Genomic DNA, 24,859 nt, shown 5'->3' with positions numbered 1-24,859 from the left:
GACAAATGGATATTGGATTTTTAAAAATCTGTAGTATTAACAGGAACGTTCATTGTTAGCAAATCTATGAAACAACCTCAAGCTAAATTTTAAAGCTGATAGCTGATACCAAATAAGAGTTATTTAGTAATTGCGTGATTCATCCGACTAATCTACAGAATTATCAAAATAGTTGTTTGTTGCAGCCCTACATCTAGGTAACCCAAGAAATACACAGTTATTCACAGCCACTTTTTTTTCTCTGCATCTCATCATCCTCTGTGTTCCATGCTGCTATTTATACAGAACGCTATCAAGTTGTTTTGTATGTTTAGTTGAATTAGTAATTAAATAACCAACATTTTTTTTGCAATATCGAGTAGAGGCTGTATAACAAGATCTTTTTTTGAAATAGTCAATCAAAGGTTCATAATGGGGGGGAATGTCCCAGTTGAATTGCAAACACTGTCACATATAATGTTGGAGAGCCATAAACAAGGGTAAAAAATAAGTGATTTATTTTCATTTGCATAACATGATGCTGTTTGGGTCATTAGAGGACCACCTTGGTGAAACATTTTGATGATCCATTAAAATAGATGGAAGTAATGACAATTTCACAGGCAATTTGCCATTTTACTGCAGGGGGAGTATATTAGAAGTTCATGGGCAATCTAATCCAAATCATCAAGCTATTTGGCACATCCACACTTCAAGACTGCTCCAAGACAGAGTATTGTTTTATACATGATTAATCCTTTAAATAACAATTTAGTTTGGCTTCTTTGTCTTTATAGATTTTGTTTTTATCTATATATTGTAAGAAATTAGGTGCTAAATATTGTGAATGTTATGAAGCTGGTGGCCTGCAGGAAATACTGATTACATCCTACATCTAGTTCACACCATGTCTTAATACATGTGTGAGCAATTTAAAGCTTAGAAAAGTTTACATGTGTGGAAGTATTTTCTGGTTGGTCATGTACACTGGACTGGTGTATGGAAAGTTCTTGGAAAAGATTGCTTCCTAATTGAATAGAAGGTGAGAGTTTTGTGTGTCGGGCAATATGATAAAATGTGTTATCATGATTTTTTCACCATGTCAAACTATATTGATAATTATCATGATATAATTAAATTAATTATTTCTTTACTTCAATGCTCCATTTTTACTTAAAATTCCCATAGAATTGCTCTTCAACAGATTCAGGACATGGAAAAAAGGCGACACATTGAATTGACTGTAAACTGATTTCTAAACTAATTTCTAATTTTAATAAATAAATCACATAGCTCATACATACAATTATAAACCATACACAAACATGTGTATTCAGTGGGCTGCCAATTCTACATCCCACTTATTGCATTGTTCTGGATCTGCTGGAAATTTATAAAATGTTAAACCAGGTTTATCACCGCTCTGACATCTCAGGCATGGTTAACAAAATTCTGCTCAAAAACTAAATAAATTGCTGCTTTTTTTCTGTATTGCAAGGTGTTGCATTTTGAAAGACTGGCACTGGCATTATAGGGAGGGAAGGTAAAATTGTTTCCGAACCATTACTGTATGTCAAGAAAGATTAGAAAGATAAAAAACAAGCTTTTATGTGATTCACAAATACTGTATTAATAAATGTGTATTTTTGACAAATATAAATATATACCATAAGTAACCAAATCAATATACAAGACCTGTGGCATTTTTAGCTTTGATTGCTGTCACAGATTTTTATAAAATCAAGGTTCCCACAATGACAGAATAACAGGATTTTTATTACATTGTGTAGACATTTAGACCCCACAATGAAATATATACATGATCTCACACACACACACACACACACACACACACACACACAATTATGCACTTAGGGAAATTTAGAAATGCCATTTAGTCTGACTGCATGTTCTTGGACTTATGTTAAAGTGCAGTACAATTCAAAATGACTACTATTTTTTAATTTCTCAGATTTTTGCTCCAAGCAGTCTGTTAAATGCATTCTGCAACATTTTATGCTAGTTGTGGCAGGTAGTATTCAGTTTGGCAACAGCTCTGAGGAATAAGCTCTTTCTGAGGCTGATTGATTGGGCATGTATAGTCCAGATGGCAAGAGAGTGAACAGAACATTACTGAGTTGCGTTGGGTTTGTGATGATGCTGAGGACAGCAGTCATTGTTGATGTCCTCAGTTTTGCCTTTTGTGAGGCAGGGATCTCTTTGGATGATTGTGTTGTTGCAGTGTACAAGCACTGTTTTACCTTTTTGACCAGAGAGGAATTCACAGTTCATGTGATTGCCAAATCTGGATTTTCTGATATCTGTTATCAGTTCTTGGATTTCTTGGTGTTGAGGTGTTAACCAAATACCACCCAGGTAATTTGTCTACCTCCTCATTAAACATTGACTTGTTGTTGCTGGAGATCAGCCCTATGACAGTCATGTTACAGACAAACTGCAGTCATTGGTGAACACTGCATAGAACATATAGCCCTGTGCTGACCATTGGAGTGGAGAGGGAATGCGTGCACAACCTGACAGTTTTGGGTCTGTTGATCCAGGATCTAGTCACAAAATGGTGTGTTCTTCTGATTTGTTCAAACTGCTCCATCATGATACCTAAGGCAGTTACTCAATCCCCACTGTGCAGAATGAGTCGCAGTATTTCAGAGCTACTGGAAAAATTGATGATTGTCTTTATTTTTTATGTTATTATATATTATATATATATATATATATTTTATGTTCTAAAGAATTACAGGGGATTTCATCACCTACCTCCCTCATAATTCAACATCAGTTCTTTTTGGTCATATTCTTTTGTATTGTTGCCTTTATTGTTTAAAGGCTTGCCCTAGCAGATGTTCACACTTAACTTTAAATGTCCTCTCTGGGTGTGTCTACATACTGCTTTCAGTATGTAGGAAATCATGGAAGTTCCTGGTCCTACTGCTCATGCTGAAACGTTAGGGCGATGATTAACAATGTGACAATATTTTGAGCTAAGAATAGAAAGTAATATACAGTACGTGTGTTTTGTCCCCATGTGCTCCCAGAGCAGTTTGTAGGATTCTTGTTGTGGTAATATCTGCAACTGAACATGGGCTATCCTAGCCGTTTATTGCACAGCCTGAGGATAAACTTATTCTTTGGGTAGCTAGGGAATTGGCACCAAATTTTATTCACACCAACACAAGCACACATGCACTCAAATCAAAACAAAATTCTCTGTTAGCCCTGTGCCCTGTGCTGCCTATGATGGTTTCCAGGCTCTTTTTTGAATGGGCAGTTGGAAGGTGGTTGTAATTAGTTTTAGTTACTTTAGTTTAATCTGTGATATTGTACAAAAGTACACATAGACATCGTTTCTATGTTGGTAGGGACAAAATCAGCACCAAAACTCGCGTCCTCCTATACACACACGGTATTCCTACAATATTGGTGGGGACATGTCCCTATTGTCCATACCTAAATCTATGCCCTTTCAGATACTCACAGTTATATGCATTTTATTAGTGCTTTGGGAATGCCTGATGAGTTGAAGCTTTTCAGGTAGGGCTGTTAATACTTTCCCCAGTGTGTCTTCATGTACTGTCCCCTTAAAAACATACTACTACATGTGTTGTCATGTGACTCTGCCCCATCCAGTCTGTGACATGAAAACAACATTCAACTGACTGAGCAACTCAAGCAGCTTGTGCCAAAGAAAAATGTTGTGTCCATCATTTGGGCACACCGTGGCTTTGATGACACCAAATAAAAAGAGGTTAAATGTAAACACTGCAGTAAAACAGTTTCAGCTTCCAAAGGTAATACCATTAATTGGTTTCAACACTAGCAATATTCAAAATACTGTTGAAACCACTCATGGTTATAGTGACCAACCACATACAGTGTATGGATCAAAAAGCTTGAGAGAGAATTATTCCTGTATAAACACTGTTTAAATTATTTGCTTATACCTGTAGTAATCAAGCAGTCCTCTTACAGTGTTCATTTTGGGCCTTTTTTTACAAGACACCATATGAAAAAAATACTGTAAGACTAAGGTAATTCTTTTTTTGTTATTTTACTTTGATAGGTCTACTTTACCTTGCAGTAACCCATCTGCTTCTAGCTAGCTACCTGAGGCTAATGCTGCATGCACAGAAAATAAAAATGCTAACTATTTATTTTTTACTTTTTTAGGAAACTTTTTCATAAGATGTTTTCATTTCGTGAGATTTATGCTTTGATTTCAGTTGTTCGAAAAATTCAATAAACAATCATCTGCGTTTCCTTCAGTTAATTTTAAATCATAAAGACAGCAGTCTTCCATCAGAAAAAATATCCCAACCTCAATAATTGTAACATATTTACAGTACAAACCTGCTTATTTAAATATGAGGGCAAAAAACAAACAAACAAAAAAACCAAAGTAATCGTTCATTAATCATAATCGAGGTAAAATGTTCAAGCAAACGTGATATTGATTTGAGGTCATATCGCCTAGACCTATTTTCAGGTGTGCTACACGGTGCTGAATCCTGCATGAAATGTCCTTACTCAAATCTGAAAAAAGACTATATTCATTACGATGGACTGCCTTTTAAAGAACTTTTGTTAACACTTGAAGCTGTCATGTATAACGCATTATAGATACTTTCACAATGCATTATAATGGTCAGTATAAGAATTAATAAAGCATTGCAGCATCTTGCCTTATTCGTCATAAGGCATTGTAGTGTTGATTATAATAATTCATAAGCTCCAATAAAGCTTGCACTTATAATGCATTATAATGCATTATAGATTTAAAAATGCAGTAAATAGCATCACTTCTTATACTGACCATTATAATGCATTACGGTTGCTTTGACAGCTACACAGAACGTGTTACCAAACTTTTTTTCCCTTTTGCATCATAATAGAGGTGCAATAGTATAGATTTTAATGTCAAATATGGCTGGGAAAATGTATATTTATGCTGACTGTTCGGTGTTTCTGACAATGAAATTTAAAAATGGTGCAGTCCTTGAACATTGGTTGCATGGAATATTACAGTACATAATTTGAAAGTAAAATTTCATGGCCTGTTTGCCAGGTAATACTCCCCTATCCCCGACACCTGTCTGTTTGCATGATTTAGGTCTGAAATGAAAAGTGATAAAATGTGTTTGCACAAATCTTGTGAATGACCCAGAGTACTCAGGGTAGATGGAATGAGGTTGTTCATAATATTTAACTTCATATGGGTTAAACTGGTAAAAAAATATATATAATGAAGATAGGTGAGGTTAGTAATACCATGAATATTATAATAAACCTTTGCACCAATCAGGGTTCAAAGGCTGTGTCACATCTTGAGGAGGGTGTGACCAGGAGAGCTGTTGGGAATATCTGAGTGCTGCAAACTCTACAACATTCCTATGGTAGTGTGTGCTTCCGGCAGATCATTCATCAGTGATACCTCATTTTGTCACGAAGCTCCCCATTGCTATAATTTAGCTTGTAGAAGTACTGTATGCCTGTAGAATTACCACCAAAACAATGGTTCACCTGCTGTTGGGTTGCATATTTTATGTAGAAGGTTTTGTATATAAATGTAGAAAGTATCTAATTTGTTGTTAAAGCAGATTAAATTTGATTGTTTTAGTTTTTTTGTCATCCCCAGACTGAACAAATGAGTTCTAATGTAAACTAAATGAAAATCCATTTTCTCATACATTACAGTGTTTGATTTTCATTCGATTTTAGGCTGTATGTTTGTAATTGTCGTTCATATGGTGATGGTTTGAGGGATGAATAATTTTGTAGTTTTGATGGATTCTGTTGTTGTACAATCGCTATATACCAACCAACACCATAAATGTTGCATTCAGATGTTGCATATCTTGTCAATAAAGGCCACTAATGTTTTGGAAGTGCAAGGGAATAAAGCACTTTTATCACAACACTCAAGACAATCTTTTTAATTGTATCAAGCAGTGTGGCCTGAATGTTGGAGCAGCTAGTGGGAGTGTTTTTTTCCTTTTTCTGTTTTAGCTATGCCCTGGCTGATGAGGCCTACCGGTCACTGAGAGACCAGGATAGAGACCAGTGTATCCTCATCACAGGGGAGAGTGGAGCAGGGAAGACAGGTACTGTTTTGTATTGCATATTTTCTTATTGCTCACCTTATTGTAGCCATGCTTATCATTGAATGGTCTCCTCAAACATCCTCATATTTGAAAACCTTTTCTTGCTCATTTGTCTAGCTCTGTGGGTTAGGACTCAAACGGCTGGTAGAGTGATGCCACCATTGGGCCCTTGAGTAAGGACCTAAACCACAATTGTGTCTGTAGTTCATACCCCACAAGGATTAATAAAGTACCTCAATTCAATACGTATTGGTATTCACAACATAGCAAGGCAAATGTAAATAAGCTTTTGAAGTTCAATTTATATTTTAATCCAATTAGTGGATTTTGTCTATGTTCAAAATAGTAAAGGATGTGACTTTCTCAGCCAGATATGTAGCATTACTAAAACATTATAAACAGTAAGATGAATAGCTCTCTGGGCTGGCACCGCATTATGGGTTATTCCCTCCCTTGCTTCAGGATAGGCTCCAGACTACTGTGACCCTGCATGAATGAATGAATTTATGAATAATTAAATTAATGTATGGATGAACAACTTCATTGTATTCTCTTGATTTCAGTTTGGACTTTGTTTCCAACCTCTTGGCTTTGTTTCCCTAAGAAGTGCTTATATTTGGGTAATACAGGCTATTTTGCAGATTGTTCTACTGCTCTTTCCACTCTTTGTGGTGTTCCTGCACTTTGTGTGTGTTCTTTATCCCTTCCAGCATAATATCTTTGTTGAATTTTTCTCTTTTTTTTCATGCATGCTTTCACAATGATGAATTATATCCGTATTGTTTGCTCCTTCGGGTCAAGTCTAGGAACTAACTCTGACATAATTGCATGTTTCATGTCAGTACTCATGCATTTGTTTTGAAACTCAGATGATTATCACGGTGTGCGCACCTTTGTTAATGTAATTGTAATGTAACTGTTACTATATAAATGCTGACCAGAAGTCAATCACATTGTCATATTTACTACCACCTCATGGTTAAGTTTTTTGTGCTGCCTAGTCTGTAGCATCAGTAGTGATATCATGTCTCTAGAGTCCATAGTGTATAAAGACGCTCCTCTACTTACGAACTTTCAGACATATGAACACAGAGGACTGTAAGTCCAAATTGTGTTCCTTGGGCTTCCGTTTCCTGTCCACAACATATTTTTTTTTCCTGAGCGCAATTCTGGGTAGTACGACTTCTGGCCGCTACTCCCGCCGCGCAGCAGCGTAGCGTGCGTACTCCCAGCATCCTAGTTCTTAGTACTTGCGTATACCCTTAAAATGGTGTTGAATAATGACTTACAAACATTTCAAGTTACGAACGGCCGTTCGGAACGTATCTCAGTCGTAAGTAGAGGAGAGTCTGTAATGATGAACATGCACACAAAACAACATGCAAATGTCTGTGTAACAATCATCTAAAGCTTTTCTTTTGTTAGAACACATAAGCTAGCCCATACTCCATTGTCAAGCATGGTGGTATAAGTGCTGAGATTTGGAGGCTCTTTTTTTTGTGGACTGCCACATATTCAGTGCTGACCTTCCTTTTTTGGCAACGTGTTCCAGAGGCCAGCAAGCTGGTGATGTCATATGTGGCAGCTGTGTGTGGGAAAGGTGCTGAGGTCAACAAGGTGAAGGAGCAGCTGCTTCAGTCCAATCCTGTGCTGGAGGGTGAGGACATATGACAGACAAATACAGGGAGAAGACTGACCAGCCAGTTTTGCCCTCAACATGCATCACAAACTGTGTACAGAAATACCACACATTTATTTGATGGTTAATTGGCATGCTCTGGTTTTATTTTAGGTCTTAACTGTTACCTACAGGGTCTCAGGGAGAAGGGGGGGATGGTAGGAAGGCAGCATAGGCTACCAGGCTAAGGTACCTGCTGCAAGGGATGCCAGTATATGAAAGGAATTTAAATTCACCTAATCTTGGGTTATTGGCTGAACCCGCAGTATGTCACAGATCCCCCCAGGACAGGGAGAACATGCAAACTCCACACTAGGGCAACCCTGGAACCCCCAACCTTGGAAGAATTAGATGACATTGCTACCCACTGACAAATTTCATCATTTATATTGCTTTACATTTGATATAAAGAAGAATCATTTTGCCCAATTTTTTTTTCAGAAAGATGACAAAAATGTAAATAACTTGCACACGGGTTCAGTTCAATACAGGTTTTTTCCAGTGGGTATAATAATTTTGGTGAAATTATGATTAATTTTCTTTAGCAATATATTATGGATCTTTGGGAAAATGCCTTGATGCTGAAGAGGTTGCAGGTTCCATTAAAATTCTCAAGCATTTTCCAACACACCACATACTGTATGACCGCACTGACCCCTAAAGCAGAGACAAATCACATTTCCTGCTCTGCCCTTGGACAGGCAGCCTTGGTCTTTCCCTTGAGCCCTCATTAGTCCCATCGCTACCATTTCAATGAGCTCTTTCACTGCTAATACGCATGATGCAAGGCACTCTGTGTGTTATATGTTGCTGCAGATGAAGAACTTAACATGATCCTAAAAAGGACACAACCTTTGAACTCTGATTCATGCAAACGTTTATTATATTATTCAGAGTATTACATCAAACTCAGTTATTAATCCTCACACTGAATACCAAATACACTGATTCTAAAAATTTCTTTTAGAATAGTTACTGATACGCTTCTAGGATCAAGGTCATTTGCCATAGGGGAATTATATTGTCTGTGTTTTTTTTTTCACGAATGATATAACTTTTATTAATACTGTGTACTAACACTGTTTTCTTTTTTCAGCTTTTGGGAATGCAAAAACTGTAAGAAATGACAACTCTTCTCGATTTGTGAGTATTCAGTTCTGTAGAAGTTCCTAGAAGTTCCTTTCCTTACTCACTAGTAAATTACCTGCTAAAATATTGCAGGTATTTTTTAAATATGTTAACTATGAAGGATTCAAAGAAATGCACAAATATCTTGAAACTATTTGCGAAATCTGCTATAGCAGTTTTCTGTTACTGAGGCTGTTTTTTTTTTTATTAAAAATTATACTAATTTATTTATCCCTGTTACTGTAGATCATGGTGGGAGCAACATTTCAAACATATAATAATTGATTGATTTTAACAGCCTTCTGTTTGTGTTCCATAGTGAAATAAATACTGAAAGTAAAATATAAACTGATTAATCACAATATTTGAGCATGAAATTGTAATGTCCACAGTTCTTGTTTAAATTTTGAGTTTCTTCTGTATTTCTCCAGACATATCAGAATGGTATTTCAGGAAAATGGTATTTTCAGAAGCTCCCCTTTTAGGAAAGGGGTTATGTAGTAAGAATGTGGACATGTTGGTTAATTATTTACCACCATTAAGAGAGCTGTTATATAACTGATTATGGCATTTTCTCTGACAAGTGGAATTTCACTTCAGGAAGCCATCAATCATTAGTATTGATTAAATCATGAAGCTTATTAGTAGTTTACAAACTTAGCACTGGTATTTGAAAAGAGATTTTCTTCATTATGATATGCAAAGGACCTGCAAAGAGGAATGCAGACCCCCCAAACATTTAGGTGGGATAAGTTGCAGTCCCAATCTCAGTACTACTCTTATCACATATTTCCTAGAAGCAGATAGAACCGTAGAATATTAATATAATATTACTGCTACTACTCCTATGAATAGCATTGTCACTAATGTATTATGGTCCTTTATTTTTAACAGGGGAAGTACATGGATATTGAATTTGACTTTAAAGGTGACCCTTTGGGTGGAGTAATTAGCAACTGTAAGTATGGAATTGCTATGTAATACAGACTGTGGACTGATGTAAGCTGATAGTATTATATTGCCATATGTTGATATGGATACTCCGGCTTCCTCCCACAGTCCAAAAGTGTGCGGGGTAGGCTGATTGGCGTGTCTAAATTGGCCCTGTAGTTGTGTAAGTGTGGCTGGGTGAGTGTGTGTGCCCTGAGGTGCGTTGGCGCCCGCCCAGCGTTGGTTCCCGCCTGTGCCCGTTGTTCCCGGGATAAGCTCCGGGCCCCCCGAGACCCAGTAGGATAAGCGGGTTGGACAATGGATGGATGGATGGATACTGGATGGATGGATGGATGACATGCAGGACGAATAGACTGTATCTATGCTGCTCAGCACAGAGGTCTCCATTTCCGTGCATTCACAATGATCATTAATGAAAACTACTGTAAAAACCAACCGCATCCAATAATCATCATGCTTCTTTGCCAAAGGTAGTAATATAGACTCAAGTTTGAGGCTTTCACTGTTTGAGCTGGAGGTGCAATAACTGTGATGATTACTTCTGAATTATCCATTCCACCTAAGCAAGTGTCTCTACTTTTCCCTTTAGAAAAGCAATAAAACAAAGGACACACTGAAGTTCTACAGTAAATTTACTACATTTTACTTTCCCATAGACAAAATACGCACAACAGTACATGTTTACTGTCCTGGAGATAGCAAAGCTTATGTTATTCCCTTTAACATGACTATGCTGTCTTTTCATGTCTTTCATCTCTTTCTACTCAAAGTGTCACAGATATTGGTATGATTGTTTTTATTTGTTCTCAATTGTTATTTTTTCAAAAACTGCAGTGTATGTCAGTTTGAATTCTAGAAATTTCAGTCCTCATTAGCAATAAAAGTAATACTTGTTTTCGTAATAAATGTCTAAAGCAACATTGCAGAATACTTTCAGCGTGCAAAAGGGTCAGCAGACACTCTGTGGAGGAACCATTCCTGAACATTCTTGAAGAACATTCTAGATTTAGGAACTTTCACACAATGTACACAACACACATCCTGTCTCTCCTCAGTGTGGTTTCAGCATATTGTTAGAATACATTAGGAATATCAGCAGAAGGTGCACAACCACCTTTAAATATAAGTATAGATGAATCCTGGCATGTGTTAAACTTTTTAGAAGAACTTCCTTTATTGTGTCCTTCTGTGTATCCACTTACTATTCATCAGTCTTCAGTTTCCCAAAAGTTCATGATGCTACAATAATTTGAGTATTCTTAATAATTGCAAAATGGTCACTGACAAGAGACTTACAATTACTCAAAATCCACATTTTCACGACTCAAAATTAGCACTACTCCAGATATAGTTCTCTCCCAGGAAATGTAAGAAACATTTGAAATGGTAGCAGTAAGGTTGTATCTCGTGTATTGATAGGCACATATTTTACTTTTTTTAATTGTGACTTCAGGGCAAGCACATGGCAATCTATACACTGGTACTGATTTTGAAGTGATATGAACCCGTGCTTATCAGGTTCTACAAATATAAATCTCTCTATCCTGAATATAAGTGCTTATACTAGTATCATACAGGTTAGCTAAATAAACTTCAGTACGTCAGAAACTAATAAAAAAGTATAGAGGATAAAATGTGGGATAAGAACCATAAATCACTAGCAGTGCAACCTTTAATCACAGATCGTATATCATTTACTATATGCCCTTTGATCAATACCAAGAGAGAAACTTCATGTACCTTCGTTCTTGCAGCTCTGGGAAGGGTCAAGGACAGTTACATATATGTGTTATCACCTTGGTGCAGGGTCACCCAGAATATAGTGAGCACCTGCTTCACTAGGCAGGCATCACAACTTTATTGGTGAATAATAAATACCATTTTAATTTATTCAGGAATTGGTGAGCTAGCTCACCAATTCACATGTGGTTTCACATCTTTGTGATTGCATTGGCTTCCTCAAAGTACTGTTTTTCAGAGTTCAGACACACAGTTTATGGGAGGCAATGTCTTTAAATTTGTTTTTGTGTGTGCTTCCTCTGTACTGTGGACTTAGCAGTTCCTGGGAGAATGAGTGAGCATGCATGTATTTATTATGTGTGTCTGTGTGTGATGTTTTGGAATTCTTGATACTTAAGACAACATTTCGTTCACTATTTCAAGCTCATTACTGGAAAACAAAAGTAATGAAAGTAGTGGAATGGTGTCACTGTAAGACCAGTATTGATGTATATTTATGCTTTGAAACCTCCCTTAGATCTTCTGGAGAAGTCTCGGGTTGTCAGGCAGCCCAGAGGAGAGAGGAACTTCCACATATTTTACCAACTCCTCTCTGGAGCATCAGATGACTTACTGAGTGAGTGATCTCTGATGGACCCTTCTGAAAATTAATTCTGAAAGTTATTATTATTTCTGTATTTGTACTGTCACATACATTGCGTTATATTTATTATACCTCTTATTATCCTTTATGGTCTAGTATGTTTGATATAGCAAAAGAAGTGACATTACAGTTGCAGAATAATGCGATGGATATCTGATTTTTTTCTGTCCCACCCATAAATCCAGAATCCATGTCAGTTTATTTAAAAGTATTTTGATGTGTGGTGTAGCAGCTTCAATGAGGGTGCTCTTCAAAAATAATCTTGAGTCAGACAAAAGCTTGATGAAATCTAAATGGGCCAACATGTTGATAGTGACAATCTAGTGCACTTGGGCTCTCTACAAAGCTATAGGATCTGTTTTTGTCTGTGTTCCTCTTACACTCAGAAAAACTAATGCTGGAAAGAAACTTCTTCAAATACAACTACCTGAGTCTTGATTGTGCTGTGGTCAATGGGCTGGATGACGCTGCCAACTTTCGGAGTGTCAGGGTAGGTTTTGAGACATGAGGAGACTATTGTTAACTCCATTGTTCTTAGCTGCCTGTCAGTTACCTGTCAGAAAATACCTCTTTGGACTCACAGATCAGCATCACTTTGACATAATTTATTTTTTGTGTTCGTTGCTTGCATACATTGCAGACAAGCTTATCTGAAGGCAGAACCAAAGCTTTTGAATACATGTGCATTGCTTTTACACTGCATTCACACTTCTTTATTTAGAAGACACTTTTGTCCAAAGCATACAAGCAAGGCACATAGTACACATCTCAGACAATTTTGATTTGCAAACAGAAAGAATGAAATATAATGAAATGATTATGCTTAAATATTGCATATGTTTGTGTTTAAGCAGTAAAATGGGAAGTTGAAGATAGTGAAATATAATAATGCTGGACACATAATGAAAAATATAAAAACAAAATAATATGTGGGGAAAAGCACTTAATTCCAGATAGTCATACATAATCACATATAATCATGATAATCATATCTCACTTCCATGAAGAATTATAAGCATGTAGAAATGTAGTACATATATCACCATGTTTTTCTATCATTTCCTCAATGTCAAGTGTGTTAAACAACATCTGAGTCACACCCTTCCCACACCCCTGCACCAGTTCCCGGCAATAGCTTTACAATTCCTCAGTCTTTCCTGTCTGAGCAGCCGTAACACAGCTGTTGGTTCAGACAAATAAACATAACAAGCACTACTGTGCAGTGGACAATAGGCTCCAGTCCGATGAAACAATCAGCCATCTGTTGGTGCCAAAACCCACAGGTGTTTCATTCATCACTTATGTCATTTCTCTTTCCTTCCCTTTCAAATGTCTCTCTACCAAGTCCTTTTGTCTTACAGTTACTGTACAGTGAGGGAAATAATTATTTGACCTCCTGCTGAATTCTTAAGTTGCCCCATTAGTATAGAATTGAGAAGTCTATAATTTCACTGGTACAGTAGGTCTATTTTAACAAGCAAAAGATTATCAACAAAACAAGCAAAAAAATACCCATTATGTGACAGTTACAAACCAATTTGTCATTTATCTAGGGAAATAAGTATTTGATCCCTTGGAACAAATGTTTTAGTCCTTGGTGGAGTGATCATTATTGGCAAGCACAGCTGTCAGACATTTCTTGTAGTTGGTCACCAGGTTTGAACACAGCTCAGCAGGTATTTTCATCGAATCCTCATTGCAGATCACTTCCAAATCTTTAAGGTTTATAGGCTGTCACTTGGATGTATGAAGCTTGAGTTCCCTCCATAGGTTTTCTATGGGATTAAGGTCCAGAGACTGGCTAGGGCACTCCATGAGCTTAATGTGCTTCTTCTTGAACCACTGCTTTGCATAATGCTTCCACCTCTGTGTTTGACGGTAGGGATGATGTTCCTGCGGTTATAGTCAGCATTCTTTTCCCTCCAAACACAGTAGAGTTGATACCAAACAGCTCAATTTTGGTCTAATCTGACCACATCACATTCTCCCAAGCCTCATTGGAATTATTCAGGTGTTCATTGGCATATTTCAGATAGGGCCTTCTTGAGTAGGTGCCCTTTGTGAGCACTGCAGGATTTCGTCTTTCTCCCATTTGTGAATGATTGCACCAACAGTTGTCACTTTCTCACCAAGTTGCTTGCTGATGGTCATGTAGCCAATTCCACCTTTGTGAAGGTAAACAATCTTGACTCTGATGTCCTTAGACAGCTCTTAGGTATTTTCCATGGTGATAAGATTGAAGATGTAGACAGGTTAGTGACCCAAGAATACTATTTAACAAAGTAATGCTGTCAAATGTGAATGCTGGCTTGATATCTGTTAATACTTAATTAAGTACTACTTTTGTTGTGTTAGTGCACATGTACTTGACCTAATTTTTGCTGACTTGTAGGGGATCAAATAATTATTTCCATAGATAAATGACAAATTCCTTTGTGCCTGTTACATAAGGATTTTTTTCTTGTCTGTTTTATTGAAAATCTTATGTTATAATAAACCTACCAGTGAAATTATAGACTTCTCATTTTTGAAAAATGGTCTAGTTAGGATTTCAACAGAGGGTCAAATAATTATTTCCCTCACTGTATGTGTGACAATTACTGGCAGTTTTTATTTTATTTTATTTATTTTTTGAAAGCAAGGAAGTTGTGACTAAAACACACTTCCCAAGCTCGAATGATGGACAGCAACTTACGGCCATTTTGAAAAAAATATTTCTGTCTAGTTGTCTCCTTGATCAAGTGCCTTCTTTGGATCAATTAAATGGCTGCCACCTAAAATGAGAAATTGTACAGAAAATATAATCTGCTTCATTGAGAGTGTATTCAGTCTTAGACTAAGTTGTAGTTACATACTATCATGTTAATTCATCATTAATGATGCATGTTTAATCTCAATTACTATACTTGTTACTATATCTGTTAATTTTGTAAACTTGTGAACTATGGAAGGAACTACTGAAGGAACAAGTAATGAATAACACAAGATATATGCTGCTTTCATATTTGTTCATCATTAATGAATCATGGTGTATCTTTCATCTCAAGCAGTTACTGTATTTGTTACTATATCTGTTAATTATGTAGACCTTTGTGAACTACTGAATGAACTACTAAGGAACTATTGAAGGAACAAGTAATGAATAACACAAGAAATCTCATGTTTGTTCATCATTAATGAATTGACATACTTCATATCAAGTACAGTAGCAACTGTATCTGTTCATGATTTGTTTATAATTGGTACATCAGCAGTAACTGAGTTATTACTAAGTATTTCAGCCCCATCAAGTAAAGCATTACCCTATACCTTTAAATCTCTCTTGAAACGTCAGTTTTTAAAATAGCTTTATGTCAATGAATGCTGCATTCCAGTTGCATATCCAGCCTTGTTCTTATTGGTCCCATTTCCTCCTTTTCCCCAGAATGCTATGCAGATTGTTGGCTTCATGGAGAGTGAGGTACATTCTGTGCTGGAGTTGGTGGCTGCTGTGCTAAAGCTGGGCAATATTGAGTTTAAGTCAGAATCACGTGTCGATGGTTTTGATGAGAGCCGGGTGAAGGACAAGAATGGTGAGACCACTTTGCGTACTGCTGTGATGTTTGGCTGGTATTAATTAATTTTCTTTACTTCATATATAAAGATTCCTACACTGCTTGTGGTGTTCTACAGATAGCCCTCTTTAACCAAAATACATGTTGAGAAGAATGAAAACCTGCATAGGCTTGTTGAGGGCCACTCCTTTGAAGAAGGGGAAGTCCTTCTTATTACTTCTTAACTGTGGTGCATATACTGTAGCAGTGTCCACCACTAGGAAAGACTGTCAGCAGAACTGTAATACAGTGGTAACTCAGTATTCGAACTCAATAGAACTCAAATTTCTTAAAATTCGAACGAACCAGTTAAAAAAAAAATGATCTAGAACTCGATCTGAATCTCAGAAGTCGAACTGTGAATGCCGACCTAAGATAACTTGTACACGCGGGGAAATGAGTCATGTGGCATGTCTCTCAACAGAAACAAAGGGTAACGCTTCAGTCTCAGCCTGGCATTCGCTGTGATAGCATCGTGCATGTTTACACTAGCTGAATGCATATATTTAGACAGTAAAAATACATTTAGACAATGATAGACAGTAACAGTATTATTATATAAAAAATACATTTTAAAATAAAGATTTCTTAATTATTTTTATATCATTAATAATAGACCATTAATACATTTAATTATAATAATATTGTCGTGCCCAGCTTGTACGGAATGGAGACAAAGGCGCAGACGTCAGGGTATCGGGGAATAAAAGGCAGGCAAAACGCAGACAGATAATACAATGACCGGACTGAGTAAACAAACTGAAACGCGGACTAAATACAGGGGACTAAAGACAACAACCAGAAACAGCTGATCACATGGGGATTCCACACAAGGTTAATGAGGGGGCGTGGCTCACGGAAGGAGCACACGATCCGGGCAGGACACATTGGGGTTTTTTTTGTGCTGGTTCATATCGAAAACCGTTTTTTATTATTGTTATGATATTAATTTTTCTTATACCGCAATACCGGTTTAAATAGCCTACACAACGTTCGGAAAGTGGTGCAGCTGGAAACTGCTTAAGGGGGGCCTTTTTCACTGCTGCACCGCTAAAAATGAAAACGGAAGATAAAGCTGAAGCTGGAGTTGAAAATAATGAGGCACTATTCAGAAATCGATTCTCAGATTCTAATCGATATTAAAAATTAGTATCTGATTAGATACTCATTTTCACCATTATTGATACCAACAGTGCGGTTTTTGCCTCATTCGCCACATTTCACACAGCACCACTACAGCGCAGGCGCGCGTGGACGCACACACACACATACACACACGCGCACAGCCCCTCCCCTCCTCTCAATAGCCGCTGAACGCATTCGCGCGGGTTAACACACACATAGCAAGTTGGCCGAACATGGCGTATGCTGCAGTTGAAGGCACTTCGCAAGCTGACTCAGTAAAAAAAAAAAAAAACCCTAAAGTGCCGTTTGGAAGTATTTTGCAGACGAGCATGGAAAGGCTAAGGATGCCGATAAGCCTCTATGCAAACAGTGCTTTAGTACGTAGAGCTCGCGTTCCAGCAACACTGAACTATTAAACACTTATCAAAAATGTGAACTTGGCTGGCGCACACCTTAACATTAGCCATTTATCTATAAGCAGTTAAACAACAAACATGTTACCCGTATGTTATCATTAAGGTAGTGGATAGGCGCAATGGCTAATAGTAAAATGATATAGTTAATGTGGGAACAATGCAAAAACGTAAACAAAAATGTGTCTTGTAAAATCCTGTAAAATGTGGTAAACGCCCAGTCATACTTTAAAAAAAATACCATTGTATACCGTGAAACCAATATAACTTTGAAAAATACCGTGATATACATTTTCTGTCATACCGCCCAGCTCTTGAAGGTGTATCAATATCCAAGTCTACCATAAAGAGAAGACTGCATGAAAGCAAATACAGAGGGTTCACTGCAAGGTACAAGCCACTCATAAGCCTTAAGAATAGAAAGGCTAGATTGGACTTTGCAAAAAAACATCTAAAAAGCTAGCACAGTTCTAGAACAGCATTCTTTGGACAGACAAAACAAAGATCAACCTGTATCAGAATGATGGAAAGAAAAAAGTATGGAGAAGGGCTGGAACAGCTTATGATCCAAAGAACACTGCATCATCTGTAAAACATGGTGGAGGCAGTGTGATGGCTTGGGCGTGCATGGCTGCCAGTGGCACTGGGTCTTTAGTATTTCTTGATGATGTGACACAGGATGGAAGCAGCCAAATTAATTCTGAGGTGTTCAGAGACATCGTGTCTGCTCAAATCCTGCCAAATGCAGTCAAATTGATTGGGCAGCGTTTCATAATACACATGGACGATGACCCAAAACACACAGCAAAAGCAATCCAGGACTTTATTAAAGCAAAGAAGTGGAATATTCTCGAATGGCCAAGTCAGTCACCTGATCTCAATCCCATTGAGCATGCATTTCACTTGCTAAAGTCTAAACTATAGACAGAAAGACCCTCAAACAAACAGCAAGTGAAAGCTGCTGCAGGTCTGGCAGAGCATTAAAAAGGACCCAGCATCTGGTCATGATAATGAGTTCAAGACTACAAAGGGTTTTCAACTAAGTATTAGAATTTAACATTTTATTTGCAGTTATATTAATTTGTCCAATTACTTATGAGATCCTGAAAGAAGGGGACTGTGTAGAAAAAATACTTTAGTTCCCCACATTTTTATGCAATGTTTTTGTTCTACCCACTGAGTTAAAGCTGAAAGTCTGCCCTTCAACTGCATCTGACTTGTTTCTTTTAAAATTTATTGTGGTAATGTACAGAACTTAAAAACTGAAAAACTTTGTCTCTGTCCAAATATTTATGGTCCTGACTGTATACACAGCACTGTAAAAAACTGACACAACAGAATTTTTTGTTTCACTCATTTCTCAATTCATGGGTGTGGATCTGTGACTAAAATATTTATTTTGTGAACTGCAGCCTGGTTCTTCTCTGTTTCTCATTAATGAAGGGCTTCTTCCTTGCTTTATGAGAATTTAGTTCTGCTTCTAGGAGCCTGATACAAACTGTCCTAGCAGTGCCCTTCACACATGCCCTTAATGTTTCCCATTCCTTTTGAAGGCAATCATTTCTTACTGCTACCTACAAACCATGTGAAATGTTATGCAAATGTAAACACAAGTGACTATATGATTGGTAATGGCCACATAATTAACCTTTCATTTTTCATATTCACTTTTATATCATACTATTGCTTAGAATTCTTTTTTGGGATATGGAACATTTAGTTCAATTTACCCTGTAATTCTCAATTGTTTGATATTATTTAAATTGTACTACTGAGTGACTTTATTAAGTTATTAATAATAATCTAAAAAATAAATATGCTTCTTAACAGACCTGAAGGAAATGTGTGAGTTACTGGGTATTGACCAGTTGATACTGGAAAGGGCCTTCAGTGTCCGGACTGTGGAAGCCAAACAGGAGAAGGTGTCTACCACCCTCAATGTGGCCCAGGTAAGACTTTTAGGCCATGATTCATGCGGTTATTAAAGATGCAGGAAAGATGGTGACTGGCACCTTAATGGGATTTTTTTGGTCCAGCAGTAAACCTTGATTCCTCACTGTTGGTGGCAACTGATGATCGCCCTTGTAGGGCTTAAATCCTGTCCTTAGAAGAACCCTACAGAGGAGGGAAAGGACAAGCTAGATTACATTTGCACTTTGTGCGGGTGGTTACTGGAGGATGACCACCATGAATGAACTGTAACCTCTTTTGACTCCCTTTTGTATAGTGTTCCCTCAAGGAACTTTGACTATTGAGGGGCATTTGTCTGTCTCCTGATTCTTGCGTGCCACATTAGCGTAGGTGAAATGGAGATGCTGCTTCTCACTGGCTTAATGCCAGACAAAATGAAGCTGCCAACCTCTCTGTGCCAGTCACCGTGCTTAATGCCAGACAGAATTAAGTCACCAGCTTTTCTGTACCAGTCATCATGCTTAATGCCAGACAGAATGAGGCTGCCAGCCTCTCTGTGCCAGTCACCATGCTTAATGCCAGACAGAATGAAGCTGCCAGCCTCTCTGTGCCAGTCACCATACTTAATGCCAGACAAAATGAAGCTGCCAGCCTCTCTGTACCAGTCATCATGCTTAATGCCAGACAGAATGAAGCTGCCAGCCTCTCTGTACCAGTCTCCATGCTTAATGCCAGACAGAATGAGGCTGCCAGCCTCTCTGTGCCAGTCTCCATGCTTAATGCCAGACAGAATGAAGCTGCCAGCCTCTCTGTGCCAGTCACCTTGCTTAATGCCAGACAGAAAGAAGCTGCAAGCCTCTCTGTGCCAGTCACCATGCTTAATGCCAGACAGAATGAAGCTGCCAGCCTCTCTGTGCCAGTCTCCATGCTTAATGCCAGACAGAATGAAGCTGCCAGCCTCTCTGTGCCAGTCACCATGCTTAATGCCAGACAGAATGAAACTGCAAGCCTCTCTGTGCCAGTCACCATGCTTAATGCCAGACAGAATGAAGCTGCCAGCCTCTCTGTGCCAGTCACCATGCTTAATGCCAGACAGTATGAAGCTGCAAGCCTTTCTGTGCCAGTCTCCATGCTTAATGCCAGACAGAATGAAGCTGCCAGCCTCTCTGTGCCAGTCTCCATGCTTAATGCCAGATAGAATGAAGCTGCCAGCCTCTCTGTGCCAGTCACCATGCTTAATGCCAGACAAAATGAAGCTGCCAGCCTCTCTGTACCAGTCATCATGCTTAATGCCAGACAGAATGAAGCTGCCAGCCTCTCTGTGCCAGTCTCCATGCTTAATGCCAGACAGAATGAAGCTGCCAGCCTCTCTGTGCCAGTCACCTTGCTTAATGCCAGACAGAAAGAAGCTGCAAGCCTCTCTGTGCCAGTCACCATGCTTAATGCCAGACAGAATGAAGCTGCCAGCCTCTCTGTGCCAGTCTCCATGCTTAATGCCAGACAGAATGAAGCTGCCAGCCTCTCTGTGCCAGTCACCATGCTTAATGCCAGACAGAATGAAACTGCAAGCCTCTCTGTGCCAGTCACCATGCTTAATGCCAGACAGAATGAAGCTGCCAGCCTCTCTGTGCCAGTCACCATGCTTAATGCCAGACAGTATGAAGCTGCAAGCCTTTCTGTGCCAGTCTCCATGCTTAATGCCAGACAGAATGAAGCTGCCAGCCTCTCTGTGCCAGTCTCCATGCTTAATGCCAGATAGAATGAAGCTGCCAGCCTCTCTGTGCCAGTCACCATGCTTAATGCCAGACAGAATGAGGCTGCCAGCCTTTCTGTGCCAGTCTCCATGCTTAATGCCAGATAGAATGAAGCTGCAAGCCTTTCTGTGCCAGTCACCTTGCTTAATGCCAGACAGAATGAAGCTGCAAGCCTTTCTGTGCCAGTCACCTTGCTTAATGCCAGACAGAAAGAAGCTGCAAGCCTTTCTGTGCCAGTCTCCATGCTTAATGCCAGACAGAATGAGGCTTCCAGCCTCTCTGTGCCAGTCTCCATGCTTAATGCTAGCAGAATGAGGCTGCCAGCCTCTCTGTGCCAGTCTTTGCACTGAATGCCAGACAGGATGAAGCTACTAGTCTGTCTGTGCCCATTTCTGATAAACCTCACCCTCAGACTGTATTGGCCAGGAGTAAATAAGTTTTCTAGATATAGGGGAAAAGCAGGATACAAGATTCTTTTATTTTCATAAATATTTCATAATCTACTCAGATTAACAAATCAAAGATTTTTGTTTTATTTTGCCATACTGTATTTTGCTGTATTTCCCACGTCTGAAATGCAGCTTTAAGTATTTTTTTAAATGTCAATTGCATTTCAAGACGAAGTAGTATCTTTACCTTATTAATCGTAATAAAAATGGCGAAGAACTTCCTCCCATAAATACAATAATGTCCAATGCACTGATTTATATATTCAAACAGTAGGTCCAGCAATTAGTATTTCTTAATTGTGAAAGAATTCCTGTACCATTAACATTGCCATGTGCAAAAAACAGTTCAGATGCTCAATATCCAAAACAATTGAATGAGGAATCCTGGACAAATACTACAAGCAAATATTATTTATTGGTGCAGTACTATTGTATGAACATCAGTATGATTTTCACAGTTGATTTTTTGTTTGTGCTGAAGCCATGATATGATTACTCTTCTGGTCAGATGATTTGAATTCACCTTCCACAGGCAGAGATCCTTAACTCACTGAGATCCTTTGTAGCCCAGTAACACAACCTCTTCTCCATGGTTTTATTTGTCCTCTATTCTACAGGCCTACTATGCCCGAGATGCTCTCGCCAAAAATCTTTATAGTCGACTGTTCAGTTGGTTGGTGACCAGGGTAAATGAAAGTATCAAGGTATCTTTGTTCTTTCCTTTTAACAAAGTTTCTAGAAATGCCAGTTTGTCTCACATCAGATTAGAACCTTTTTTTTCAACTAATTTACAGGATGATTGTTAAAATATGGCTTTATATTTTTATAGTGCAGTTTTAATAGATTCTTGATGATTATGCAGTCTTTTAATATCTACTAATACATATTGTCATGTTGTTGTTATATGTTGTTTTTTGTCCATCAGGCTCAAACCAAAGCACAAAAGAAAGTGATGGGGGTCTTAGATATTTATGGCTTTGAAATTTTTGAGGTAAGGATCATGTTTTAATTTTTCAACCTATCCATTGTTTTCTTGAACATAATATATAATCGTGCCATTACAGTTCAAATAGATTCAACTTGATTGTTACTCTAAATACTGTAGAATGAAATAAAAAGCTTTTATGCTACATATATTACAAATGACAATTCAGAGTACATTTACAGCAAAAAAGAACTGCAGGCAGAGTGACAAGGTACAGCATAGTAGGTACATACAACAATAGCTAGTGCAGCGTGTAGTATAATAGTACAATGGTATATTGAACAAGAGCACAAAATAATTAAAAAGTAGTACAAGTCACTTGTTGGTATGAGGTAAATGGGCAGGAATTCTGGTACTGAAAAAGGTGCACAGATGTACAAAGTGACAAGTGCAGCTGAAAAGCTCAGCTGGTAGTGCAGAGGACTAGAGATGTGTAAGGAGGGACATCCTTAGGTCGCTGGCTCAGTTCTGTCTCGAGGGAGCGTGGGTTTTCATATGTTATTTTTTTCACTTTTATGTCTCTTTGGCCAAAAGTGTCTGCTAAATAAGGTGAAGGAGTGTCAGTTTGACAGAATATGAGTGACGATGTTCCTCTCAGGTGGAAGACCAAAAGCTGACAATGGGCTTTATTTATAGACATTAACTGTTACCATTCCCGAAATGTGTCATATAGTGACATATTGTTGAGGCACGGACGAGCAGCTCTAAAATGATAGCATTTGTTTTTGCAAAAGAATGCATTTTTTCAGACCCCAGCAAGGCAGAGATGCGGTTCACCTCACCAAAACTCATTATTTTTTCATTTTACTTGTTGTACATGATTTCACAATCTATGTAATCAGTCATGATCTAATTCGCAATAAAGCATGATATTCTTTCAATTTTGCATGAACTGCGTCTCATCCTATCTCTTTGTCTCATTTTTTCTGCGTATGGCACCAGAATGGAGTAAGTATTGAGGCTTTAGAGTGACATATGTTCGTGTGTTCAAGTCTAAAGACAGGTCCATCTGTGAAACTGAACAACCCAAGATGATCCATATTGTCTCTGTAATGCATATCAATCTAAGCACTGCTGTGCTTTGTACAGTACAGTAAGTTAGTCAATTACCATCAGGCATTTCGTTTGCTCCATCACAAACAATAAACAGTAATAAAAAAATTGTAGAAATCGTAACATATAGGAGGGTTGGTCATTTTCAACAAAATGTCTGCTGCCCTTTGAATATGGCTATTAAAGTTCACCCATATCCGTGCAGCTTAGGAATATTACTGCTTGGAGTGAATTTTTTGATGAATGAAGTTGCATATGTTTTTTCCTATGACGGTGAGAGTGTAACTCAACCATATTATCATGCTGAATTCTGCAGAAAATCAAGTTTGACACAAATAAGGATTGTATTATACTAAGCACACCTTGGTGTAAGTGCAGGTGTTGTTATGAACACAATACTAGCTTTCTGATGTGCAATATTTATGAATTCTCTTCAGACCATATCCTACTGTTAGTCATTCTTCTGGTTGATCCCTCTCACCTGATTTTAGAAAGCCCTGCAACTTCATCTGCATGCGATTTTAATAAAAGCATTATTATAACCTTCCTTTCACAACCAAATGTGTGTCGCCAAGCCAAAAATGCATTCGAATTTGTAGATAATGCAATTAGAATTTCATTGACATGTACAAACTACCTGACTTAGTACTCCTGGGTGCTGGGTGATTTGATATTATCGTTTATATCAATATTTTTAATATTATTTTGATTATTATTTTGAATAGTATATTAAATATAAATTTTTAGATATCCCTCACAGCTTTTTGGCAAATTGCCATTACTTCCAACATGCTACAGCCAGATCTGCCATTACTTGTTTAATATTAAAAAAAATAAAATAAAAAGCTACCAAAAACCCTCATTATAAATTTATATTATGGCCACAAAACTTCCAGAAGGAGTTCACTCTTTTAATCAGAATTTCTCTTGGTATAAGTATTGATTAAATGAGTAAAAGGCTCAGGAACGGGACGGAGCAAGCACCCGAATGACAAGTCAGCATGATGTGAGAGGTGTTCAAGGCATTCAGTTCTAATGGGACTGTTAATGGGGGGAATTCAGCATTTTTTTAAAGGGTCAGTCGCTGGAGGTGAAAAAACATGCAAAGCATATGGGGTCGCTAACATTACATTTTCAAATTCCCATTTATAGGACAACAGCTTTGAGCAATTCATCATCAACTACTGCAATGAGAAACTTCAGCAAATCTTTATTGAGCTGACTCTGCGGGAAGAACAAGAGGAGTACGTTAGAGAGGTGAGGACATGCAATGGCAAATTGATCATCCAGTATCTTCTCTGCATATTGTGTTGTAAAATGCTTCAAGGCAGAGCATTG

At 38.0% G+C, this 24,859-nt stretch overlaps 1 protein-coding gene across 1 annotated transcript in view; it reads left to right on the top strand.

Annotated features, from left to right (window-relative positions):
* The window catches only part of LOC111851598 (unconventional myosin-Ib-like), a 57,959-nt gene that overhangs the window by 16,309 nt on the left and 16,791 nt on the right, over positions 1-24,859 (top strand). Inside the window, exons 4-14 of the mRNA XM_023826649.2 lie at positions 6,004-6,098; positions 7,651-7,755; positions 8,873-8,919; positions 9,799-9,862; positions 12,113-12,211; positions 12,625-12,728; positions 15,663-15,810; positions 19,200-19,318; positions 22,101-22,187; positions 22,409-22,474; positions 24,674-24,778. Of these exons, the coding sequence (XP_023682417.2) occupies positions 6,004-6,098; positions 7,651-7,755; positions 8,873-8,919; positions 9,799-9,862; positions 12,113-12,211; positions 12,625-12,728; positions 15,663-15,810; positions 19,200-19,318; positions 22,101-22,187; positions 22,409-22,474; positions 24,674-24,778 (1,039 nt within the window). The remainder of the gene's footprint in view (positions 1-6,003; positions 6,099-7,650; positions 7,756-8,872; positions 8,920-9,798; positions 9,863-12,112; positions 12,212-12,624; positions 12,729-15,662; positions 15,811-19,199; positions 19,319-22,100; positions 22,188-22,408; positions 22,475-24,673; positions 24,779-24,859) is intronic.

The sequence above is a fragment of the Paramormyrops kingsleyae genome, chromosome 1 (genome assembly GCF_048594095.1).
Source record: "Paramormyrops kingsleyae isolate MSU_618 chromosome 1, PKINGS_0.4, whole genome shotgun sequence".
Taxonomy (NCBI): Eukaryota; Metazoa; Chordata; class Actinopteri; order Osteoglossiformes; family Mormyridae; genus Paramormyrops; species Paramormyrops kingsleyae.
The sequence above is the reverse complement of the archived record's forward strand: the minus strand, read 5'-3'. Positions and strand labels throughout refer to the sequence as shown.